The sequence below is a fragment of the Kogia breviceps genome, chromosome 12, assembly GCF_026419965.1.
Source record: "Kogia breviceps isolate mKogBre1 chromosome 12, mKogBre1 haplotype 1, whole genome shotgun sequence".
Classification (NCBI taxonomy): domain Eukaryota; kingdom Metazoa; phylum Chordata; class Mammalia; order Artiodactyla; family Physeteridae; genus Kogia; species Kogia breviceps.
The window spans coordinates 34,248,275-34,260,375 of NC_081321.1; the positions used below are offsets into that span (position 1 = coordinate 34,248,275).

General features: G+C 33.0%; 1 protein-coding gene across 2 annotated transcripts in view; it reads right to left on the bottom strand.

Moving 5' to 3' along the window:
- The window catches only part of ADAMTS20 (ADAM metallopeptidase with thrombospondin type 1 motif 20), a 188,237-nt gene that overhangs the window by 51,231 nt on the left and 124,905 nt on the right, over nt 1-12,101 (bottom strand). For both annotated transcript variants that reach the window (XM_059080523.2, XM_067009100.1), the window contains one exon: nt 136-303. In XM_059080523.2, coding sequence (XP_058936506.1) covers nt 136-303 — 168 coding nt within the window. The remainder of the gene's footprint in view (nt 1-135; nt 304-12,101) is intronic.

Below are 12,101 nucleotides of genomic sequence, written 5' to 3' on the forward strand. Positions count from 1 at the left end.
CAAAAAAACTGTGTAATAGAATAAAACACATTTAGTAGAGTAAAACCTTCAAGGTTATTGAAAGCATACAGAATGAATTAAGATTTTCTTTGTAAATGCAAAACTACATATATAATCATGAAACATCTTACATACCTCCTTCCATCTTTTGGCTTTCCATGAAGGGCATCTGACAGATCTACAAGCTTTATGAGTTCGAGGTTTCTGTAGATGACTGCAATATTTTTCTTCTAATTTCCCGTGGAATTGGTCAACGCAAATCACCTCACGGTACTTTAAACCTTTACCACAAGGAGCTGAGCACTGGAAAATAAATATGAATGCACTTGATTCATTTTATCTTTACTAATTTATCTGCCAGAAGTGTAAAAGGAAGCAATCAAAACATCATCACTTTGATATTTCATCAAGCTCTACTTTGATATTTCTAATGAGAGAATTAAAAATTTGCCAATCTGCCCTCGAGCATCGCTGATATTGATATAATAAGGTATCCATTTATTCTTCAAAAAAGTATTGATTGTCTACCATATACCAAGCACTCTTCTGGCACATAAATGCTTTAAATCTTTTGAGGTTAAAGACCATCTGCAGCTAACTCCTGTTATCACACACATTTCAATAAAACTTGCTTTCAATTTTGTATGGTCGCCCCCTATTCAATTTTTAACCCCATATGTCTTGCCACAGTGCAAACTGTGCTTTGGATGTCAAAAACAAAACAAAACAAAAATCTCTCAATGTAGGAAGTTATGAGAAAGCAGAAAATTAATTTTTTTAAGGGCAATTCAGTTCAGGTTTGTTTTTTGCATCCATCTGGCAACTGTATGTCCCCACCATCAACCCTCCAAAATATTTAGTGAAACACAAACTACCTAAAATCTCTGTAAGGATATATGTAAAACAATGATCCGACTTCGTTTTTCAGCCAGTTGCCATTTTATGAGCAAGGCTAGTGCAGAGGAGAGGAAGGGCTTGGGCTCTGGCATTGAATACCAGCTCTGCCACTTACTACTTGGGTGACTTTAAGCATATTTCATCCCCTGGCCAAGCCTCGGTTTCTTCATTATAAAGTGATGATAATGCCACCAATATTAGTGGTTTATTATGAAGATTAACATGAGATATCTAATCCAGTCCTTTTACACAGGGTACATCTTTGGTGAATATTAGCTTCCTCTTCTACCATTTTCCTTCATATACTCTGAGGATGTCGCCAATTTTCAGCATGATATATGTACCAGCGAAAAGTTAAGCAAAGAAGACACAGATTCCAGATAACTCCTCTCATTCCTCTGAGACAGCTGGTTACATATGGTTTCATTTAGAAACAGATACTGAGTTCTGAGAACATCAGATAATATATTATGCATTTTATGTATATTATGAGTTCAAAGAGGGACTGATATAGAGTATTAGATGCTTAAAATATTTTAAATTTAAAAAATGAACAGTTTGGGGATAATTTACCTTTATATGTCATCTGCTATACTATTTCCCATTTGTGTAGGCAATTAATTTAACTTGGTGCCTTGATTATTAAGACACTACCGTATCTGAGATGTTCTCTTCCTGTTAATACCTACAGCTTCACATGCCACTTAGAACACACTTTAATTCAGCGTGAATCGCTAAGGGGTCTTGATAAACTGTATTACATGTACATTCTTTCCTGCTGTTTTTTTAAATTTTTTATTTTTGTATTGAAGTTAGTTGATTTACAATACTGTGTTAGTTTCAGGTGTATAGCACAGCAATTCAGATATATATAGAGATAGATATAGATATATACACACACACAGATGTATGTATATATATTTTCTTTTTCATATTCTTTTCCCCTATAGGATATTACAAAATATTGAGTATAATTCCCTGTGCTATACAGTAGGTCCTGTTGGTTATCTATATTATATATAGTAGCATGTAAACTTTAATTGCAACCTCCTAATTTATCCGTCCCCCCACTTCCCCCTTTGGTAACCATAAATTTGTTTTCTATGTCTGTGAGTCTATTTCTTTTTGGAAATAAGTTCATTTGTATATATTTTTTTCAGATTCCACATATAAGCAATATCATATGATATTTGTCTTTGTCTGGCTTACTTCACTTAGTACGATAATCTCTAGGCCCATCCATGTTGCTGCAAATGACATTGTTTCATTCTGAATGTGCCCGATCTCATCTTTCCTACTACTGACCTTCTCTTTCAGATCTACCTTTATGCTCTACTCCTCTTGGCCTCTTATCTTGGGCACTTCCCTGCCTGTTTCTTGACTACATTGCTTATTTTTCAAAGAGTGTAACATAGTTTATACTAAAAACATCACATACTAATGAGTACCAGGTATATATTATCTGGGACTATACATACATGTTCACACATACAAGAATGTTTTTCTCCTTGGTTGTGTAGTTTTTCTAACTTTTAAACTGTGACTTTTTGAACAAAGGAGGATTTATTACTCTCCCTGATAGTCCCTTGTAAAAAGTAATCATTATTGTGAATACTAATGATATGAGCCCAGTAGTACTTATGGAAGATGGAAAAATGTTTACTATTTTATTCACTCTATGAATATTATTGAGTTTCTGCCATATACCAAGAGTAGCATATAAATATAGATTCATTAACCATCTTTTGCCTTGACTTATCCTCAAAGTGCTTATAATCTAAATGACACCATTTATTAAATGAATAATGCCAGAGTACATCTTAAATAACATTAAATTCAATAAAAATCAGAATAACAATACTACAAGACAGTAAAATCCATAAAGATAATACAATAAAAATATTATTGAATTAAGAAAATAGTGAAAAATAGTCATTTCTTTATGGGATATTTGGTAAGCATTCAGGGAGAGGTGATATTCAAACTCAGTCTTGAAGATGTAGGTTTGTTAATGGACAAAGACAGATGGTCTTGTATATTTGTTTGATGTGCCTTATCTAATGGGCATTATCTAATGCCCATGTGTCTCTGTTTTGCAAAATTCTCATAGTTCTTTTATCAGTGCCAAGAATCCAAGAATCACACAGTAGACATGCAGTAAATTGTTGGTATTTCTGATAAGAATGACCAATTCATTTACGAAACTAAGTGACACAAGAAGAGACATTAAAGATTCTACTTTAGAATTGAACAATGCATTTCCTCTATAAGCAGCATTTGTGAGTGGAATGTAAACTGGGACATTACAGTTCACTACCAAAGTGAGGACTGTTTCTCACAAAACTGAATAGCCTCTCCTCATCTAACTGGAAGTCACCTTTTATTCTTTCTCTTCTTTGTTATTCTAATCTGTAACCAAAACTAGTGTTAAACATAATTTTAAACATATTGCTTCTTTATTTTTTTCAAGAACTGACGATGAATCTCTGTTGTCCTTAATACAATACGAAAACAAACCTCTTCCCTGCTTTCTTGATCCACCAAATTTCAGTCAACATCTCTTTCCAGCACGATATTCTGTTTCTTTTCAACACGCAACCTTTGCTCTATTTAGTATAACATAATTACTTTCTCTTTAGGGTGACATTTTCACTCACCACAGTGCCTGATTCATATTATTTCCTTTTACTTCGACTAATCAACTTGCCCTGGTGCTTTCTAAATAGTACTTATCCTTAAAGCTCTAAGTCCACCCCATGTCTAAGGTGAATACATATCAATCTTTCACTTCTCTGAAATCTTCTGTCTCTGCTTTTGGCACTTCATCATTTTCTATTTTTGTCACATACTTTATCCAAACTTCTAGAGGTCAAGGACCTTTTAGATCACCCACGTTGCCCACAAAGTGGAAGGTACAATAAATATCAGCTGATTAATTGATGTTGATTCTTGGTGCAAGCAGTTACTTGTTTTTATTAAACTCTAAAATAATTGATTAAAACAGTTTACTTTTCCATGCAATATATTTACTGGATATTAAACTCAAAGTCTTCTAGGAAAGATAGACAAAATGTATAAAATCAAAGAATTGCAAAGTAAATTATGCTTTCGTTACACTTTTAAAGTAGCGCTCTCTTTCCCCAAGATCTGAAAAGGAATAAGTACATTATTTTATCATGTCTGATGAATTCCATGTGGGGATTTAAGTAAAAGAGAACACATTATGCAAAGAATTATGTTTTGGTTGGAATGAAGCAGTCATAGAGTAGATAACTAGTGAAATGTTACCTTCCTTCTCTCAAACCACAATACATTCTGAGCTGTAAAGTTTCCACAAAATAGCTTATTTGGTAGAAAAACCCAAACATGGTCATTCTTTGCTCTGGGACCCCAGTAATTCTTTTCATTTTTGTTTTCCTCTATTTTATATCCCTGATACCATCCTATTCCCTAGAGGTTTTATCAACTGTATAATTTTTTTTGAACTTTTAAAAGTTTTACACAGCAGGTTCTTATTAATCTGTTTTATACATATCAGTGTATACATGTCAATCTCAATCTCCCAATGCATCCCACCACCACCACCACCTCACCCCTCTTTCCCGCCTTGGTGTCCATATGTTTATTCTCTATATCTGTGTCTCTATTTCTGCCTTGCAAACCGGTTCATCTGAACCATTTTTTTTATTAACTGTATAATTTATATCCAGCATTCTCATCAAAAAATTATTTTCTTTAAAATCATCTGTGTTATCCTTAGTTGACAGTCTTACTAACTAACTCTTGCTGAGATTTTTCCATGAATACGAGGGAGCAATAGCTATAGAAAGTGGTGACATTAAATGTAAGTAATCTGAATTGACTATTCTTATAAATTAGGTGAAGACACGCGCCTATTTAAGGAAAACAGGGCATTCAAAGCAAATGTAGAATTTGCAAGCCCTAAAAATAAAATAGAATATCCAGAATTGTGCAGGTTGACTAGAACATTCAGTCTCAAGATGGACAGTTGGAATTAATGAGTCCATTTTCACATGATTAACTTTGGAACAAGTCTATTCTTGTTTTTCAAATGAAGTTGTACATAATTACAGAATGATTACTTCTGATATTGGAAGTGTGGATTATTGCTTTGTTTGCATATAAGGATACTATAGAAGAATGAATGAATTGACAATTTGTGAGAAACTTGTTGTTACTTTAATTCTAGAAACTTAAATTGCAAGACAAAATAAAACAAGGAAATGAAGTTTACCTAGCTCCAGTTCCAGGAAATGGAAAACCGTGGTGTGTGTGTGTGTGTGTGTGTGTGTGTATTAGACTTTCATAAACTATAATGGTGATTGGGTCTCTATCCTCTCTGAAAGTAGTGGGAAACATACTGATATTGGGAGAATTAGTATGTACCCTAATTAACAATAAAATAGACCTGAAAAGTAACTGTTACACTATACCCTTGTCATGTATAAACTGCCTTTTACTGACAACAAACTGGGTAACTGTATGTAAGTTCTTTAATCTCACTCAACCTCTATTTTTGATATGTAATATTAGTAAAAGAATAACTATTTCATATAAATGTCTGGGTAAAGGTAAGGAGAAAGGAAATTTTTAAACGAGAGGAGGGGCCAAACTTAAAAAACTCTAAAGAATTTATAATGCTATAGCAAAATGTAAAAAAATATTAAAATTAATAAAGAATAAAAAGAATCTTGCAAAACTTAATGTTAATTATATGAAGGACAACCTTGAAAATGTCTCCTATAATGTAAAAGCGAATGGGAAGATGACATAGAGAGAGAATACTGTTTCCTGGAAAACACTCTGCTCATTCCCAGCTCACGACATTTGCACAGGTCATGTCCTCCAGTCCCAGCACCCTTCTTCCATTTCAATCCCTACATATTTTTCAGTGCTGAGTTTTAAATCTCATTCCCTCTGCAAAGCCTCCTTTGGCTGCTGGAGGATATCAGTCCAGGCTAGATTAGGTGTGGCTCTTACAGAGCTTTTATACCTCAATACCTGGTTACCTCTTCCCCTGTCTCTTTTCCCTGCTAGACTATAAATTCTACTGGGAATGGACTTATTGCAGGAAATCATGAAAAGCAGAAAGTACCCCAGAATCACTTGTTCCTAATTTAACGTGTTATGAGCCATTCTTCTTCTCAAAAGAAGAAATAATTCCATTGTACCATGAACCATAGTTCTGCTAAAATAATAATTACTTCACTGGTGCTACCTTAGCTGACTTTAGATGGTATGTTTTAAATTTAATGCTTAAATTACATAGTAATGGTCAGCCTCAATTTTAGCTATAAAGATCCCTTAGCTAGCTCTTTGAAAACCAGAGAAAAAAAGAAAAAAGAAAAGAACCTAAAGTTTGGTCTACTGAAAAACAAGTGAAGTCAAAGTTAAGAGTAAGAATTAATTATTCATGGGATCTATTTTAATTAAGTTTGACTAGAAAAGTAGCTAGGCAAAAAAAAAAAAAAAAAAGTAGCTAGACTAGAAATTTGGCTAGAAATGTCTATTTCACTTGCCACTGCATAGTGTCATCTATGGATGAAGGAGTATATTTTTGTTTCTATGTTCCTCACAAAAACTTTAGCTAAATAACTCTAAGAATAAGTACTAAAACGAATATTTGACATTTTATATTAGAAAATTATTATTAGAAACACTTAATATTAGAAAAGAGCTATAACATCAACTATAAATTCTACATTAAACATTTTTAATGATTATCAAGATAAGCAACCAATCAGTGAAAGCACAGGTTTTATAGAAAAACTTAGCAATTCACATAGATTCTCAGTTTTTTATTTAAAATTTCCTAATTAATTCAATATATAGCCTAAATAATTTCCAGTTCTCTAAATGGACTTCAATCAGTAAATTTGGCAATGACCCCATTGTTTAGAGTCAGCAGGGTCAGTTAGTCGTTCAAGGTCAATTAGTCGGAACTAGAAGTATCTTGTAACAATAAAACTACAGCTTCCTTAACATTCCTCTTCATTTGTTGATAAGGAAAATATTTAACATTAAACAAGTATTATCAAAATTTGATAATACTATTGTAAACATTTTATTCTATATTATGGTTTATCACAAACCATTTCAGGGATAGTTAAAAATAATGATATTCAGTTTTTCAGCTATCAGAAATAGCATAATTTGACTTAATTTTAGTTTTCCAATGTTGTTACTATGCAAAAAATGACTAACAAGAAAATACAAAACTGAATAAAAATAAGTGAGTTACTATTAATCAGTTTCACTTTGCTTTTCAGAATCTTTGGAATTTTCTGGTTGTTTTTTGAAACATAATCGTTAAGTCATCAAACAATCTAATGAAGAAACGAATTTTTACTTTATTTCTAGATGTCACATTATCTCTGTTTCCTGACAGCAAGGTCCGCAGTCATCTGTTGAAAATGTGAAAGCTCACAACTGGATGGCTGGGAGTCATGTCTATCCTATTGCTTACTGTATGACAGGTATTAGCTAAGACAACCAAGGAAAACCTGCTACCAAGTGACAAAGGGATTCACAGTCTTTTTGTTTTAGGAGAGCTAAACTCACAGAAATGCAATCATTACACATTACAAATCTAAGTCCAAATATATCTTCTCACTACAAACCAGAAATGCTTTCCATCAAGACAGGTGCAACTGAATAAGAAGTATCAATTTACAATGAATAAAATGGAGAGGTTTTGATTTAAACACAAACGTATCACAGTAGCTAAAACACAATCAGGTATTTGAAGTGTCTCTGTGGAAATAATTTGAGAGGATTAGTTGTGTTTTTCTTTGTCTTTATGGCAATTCCAAAAGTATCAATGAATTTCTCACTATAGGAACATGTATTATTTATCTTTGTTTTGACTTTTCAAAACTAAACGATGGTATGCTTCTATAGTAAAGTTAAATTTAAAATTTTTCATGGAAAATTTTTGATCAGAGCTATTTTGCCAGAGAATATTTGTAAACGACGTTTTGGTGATTATGTTAAATGTCTTTACAACACTCTTATGAAACAAACAAATTTCTATGAAATGACATATTACAAAGGGAAATGATAGAGTTTCAGGCCAAAACAGTCCAGAAATTAGATATTCTACGGAATAAAACACTATTGTGTGTATGCATCCATGGATATATATGTTGCATTTTTTCTTTCTGATTTTTAAGAAGCCTATTATAACATTCTCTAAATAAAATAAAGAGGCTAATCAAACAATCAGGCCACATCTAAACCCAGGAACAGCATGTTATTTTTTAAATTTCAGGAAGACAACGATAACTATCTATCTAAGAGAAAAGCCCCACTATAGAAAAAGCTTAGCTATGAGTTTTATATAACCATTAATACTTTGTAATTAAGGGCATTCCTTACGATGGTGAAATACTATTTTAAGTTGAGCTCCAAAATTATTAGAGAAGTAAAACATTAAAGTAGTTAGAGCAAAACAGCCAGAGTATAGCAGAGTAGGTTATCTCTCTGTTTAAAGAGAAGCAAAAAAATGACAAAAATATGCATATTAAGAGTAGAGTGTCAACTCTGTGAATATAGTACTGCTACTGTTCCTTTAATTCAATGCATATGTGCAGTAAGGAGTAAGATACTAAATCTTATCAACAGGGACCCCATTCATAGTATTTCCTGAAAGATTATACTTAGAGTTTTAAAGTTTAATGGAGTTTGAATATTTCCTTTTTAACCTGTTACAGACACCCTTTGACTATGCAGCTTTAATAATCCAAGACAGCATTTGGTTTTTAGAATATGTACTACTGAAATATTTCATTCAGTTGCATTGTATCTGATTATATTTAAAATCTGCAAATTTAGACATTTAAAATTTTTCAAGTCAGATTCATTTGCAAAGATGTTTGAGTCTCAACTTAAAGGACAAAGAAATATATGCTTAATAACAAACATATCCAGTAAGCTTTCACTACATTTATATTATTATAAAAATTATAATATTTTAATTTCTATTTCATGTTCTAAAAATTTTGGGGGGTATATATGTATATATTTACATACACACACAAAATGGATTTACAGTTCTAAGCTAATCAATGCAACACAATTATCTCATGTATAATTTATCTGGCTAATTCAATTGCAAGTAATATTTAAAGGTAATTTACTATAATATAATTATGGCTACGGAAAAATTTTGTGATTATTTTCACTTTCAAATATAAAACCTGGAGCAAAATTGCAATAACTCATGCAAGTACTTTATACAGAAAATTTCACTTACCATATACTGTTTTCCACACGTAAATATTAGGAAATTGGGATAAAAATCACCCCAGTATATGATAACTAAAATACTCAATTATTGGATTCATTTTCTTCAATAATAAGATTTGATAAACAATCCTTATAAACCTTCAAACATGAGTTACTGAACTCAGGTTTATTTTGCTAGAAGCAACAGTAAATGTAATTCTAATTCAAAATGTAAGCACTATTTGTAGCAAATAAAATTACTCAGGAAAAACTGGCATTAGTTTAAAGCTTGTAGATTATTCTTTCAACTTTCTGTCTAATAGTATAGTGTGTGTGCATTACAAAGGAGTAATGAACATTTCAGACTCCTCTGTAAAATCTCATCTAAAGAGTTCCTGTTCAGAGATTTTATTGACTCACTAACACAAATCTTAACAATTACATGGTATCAGGAAAAAAAATTGTTACTGTCAATATGAGAATAATATAACTCTTGTCTAATTTTAACAATTCTTTAGGGGCCATTATTGTGCATTTACTTTTTCTTGATGTCTTTATACAAATCACAACAACTGGGACGTTACTTTTGTTAGATGGTGTGGCATGTTCCGTGATCAAAACCCACATTTTAACCCCTGGGAGCTGCATTCAGAACCATGAGTGTCTGCTTTCCTGGATGGAACAAAGCAGAAAACTATTCAGTGTGGGTAGACCATAAAAAGGTAAAGAGGTCAGAAAAATAACTAAAGCATACCTTTAAAAAAATAGATAGACTTTCAAGGAATGACTTACTATGGTAACATTTACAAAATTCTTAAAATCAAGTGCCAACAGAATAGCAGGATTTACCATTTCAAGTTTCTACAAATGTTTTCATGCTAGCTGTGGGAGTTAACAGAAGTAAAGCCAAGAAGTTTGCTTTCAAGTAGGGTTATAAAGATCTGAAAAGGAATATGCACAGAGAACTCTCAGATGAGAAATAAAAAATGAGCTCTATGAAGGCTTTGATAAGGGAAAAGTCAGAGTTGAAATTAAAGGAGCGATACCCACTGCACCTATTTATGTCTATTTATCATATGCAATAAAATTTGTGAGGCAAAAATGTTTTCGGGATTAATTTTTCAGTGAACTTAAGCTAATTTTAAAATTATATTAATCAGATAAAGATTATTTATGTTAAAATTTAAGGCGGGGTTTTATAGGTTTTACTACTGAGGAGTGGAAGATAGAATAATAAAAAGGGCATGGGATTTGGAATCAGAGACCTACACTTGAACCTCAGTTGTCAGCAGTTGAACAGCCTTGGGCTAGATGCTTAACCTTCCTAGTCCTCAGTTTTCTCATCATAAAGTGGCAATAATAACACCTACACCTCAGGGTAGTTGTGAGATTAAAGGTGATAATGAATGAATGAACCTAGAACAGTGCTTGACACAATACTCTAAAGTCATATTAAACCTCCGTTCCCCTGTCTCTTTCTTCCTTTCCCAAATCCTCAGTTAAAAAAAAAAAAAAAAAGGTAGTGAAAATACAATCCATGGTATGGGTTTGGTTTCTCTATTAAACACTTGAATGGAACAGGGGCATGGTTCAACACTCATACATTTGTAGCTCATTCAGTAGTGAGAGAAGGAGGGTAACCACCTCAAGGGAATTCAGGTAAGACCCTATCTTGTTCCCCCTGTAAAAAATTACCAAGATGCTGAAAAACACATCAGACATACTTCAAGATATTTCAGAGTGGAGAGAAGGAAGAGAAAGTAAAATAGGAGGTGATTAGTCATATGGTCAAAAAAAAAAAACACCACAACCAACAAAAACCTAACCAGTTTCAGTTAAAAATGATGGAGTGACCATATGTGTTCATTTCCCCCTCCCTCCTTGATTTTTATTTCAACCCACAAAGTCAAAGCAAATAAAACAGACTGAAAGACGCAAAGAGAAAAGACCAATGTGAAGCAAGACAAACTTGTACCTACAAGACCTCTGAGCCACTTAGCACCTGGATGCAACAAGAAGGGCTACAGCTCCCGAGCTCCTCTTTAGGCAGATGAGGGGTTGATTCTTTGGAGAAATTAAATTGCGGGAGTTTCAGAGTTGGGGATGCTGGAGGAAGAATAAGGGAATTCTACACATTGAACTCTTGACCCTTAGTCTCTCTGCCCGGAGTACTCTTGCTCACTGGCAGGGCGTTCAAGGGTTCTTCTCTGAGAAACTGGGTCTCCAAGAGAAAAGACCTTAAACTATTGACTTACAAGGAATATCATCAGTCACTAGGTGCTCTCCAAACGCAGTTTCATATCAGTTCTCTAGTGCCTTACTCTTAAGTATGAATGAGCTGCAGAAAATTATCAACTTTTGAAAAGAAAGACTTCCATAGGACAACCAGAAAACCACTCTCACCCTTACCCAAAGAAAGGGTCCAAAGGATAAGGAGACCATAAGGAGAGAATCTCCCTTCAAAAACACAGTAATTAATATGAGAGAGAGAGAGAGAGACTTGATATTGTATGGACAAAAGAAGAATAGAATACTATGACCCCAAAGCAATTAGAATGCAAGAAAAGGCTTTGGATAATTAAATATGTAATAACATAAATAATTCAAGAGATGGTTTATACACTGACAAAGTTTCCCATCAAGTAAAACCAAATGACAGACAGAAAATAAGAGAATAAAAACAGAGAATTAGAGGATCAATTCAAGAATTCTAATATTCAACTAGAAAGAGTTCAAGAAAGAACAATGAAAATAGTTGCATAGATATTATCCAAGAAATAACAAAATTGATGTTCTCAGCACAAGTCTCCTTAATGAAAGGGCCTATAGAATGCCTAACAAACTGAATTTTAAACACACACAAACACTAAGTCACTTTATCATGCAATATCAGAACAACAGGGACAAGGATACCAAAAACTTCATTGGCATAGACATGAAGACAAAGGCACCTACAA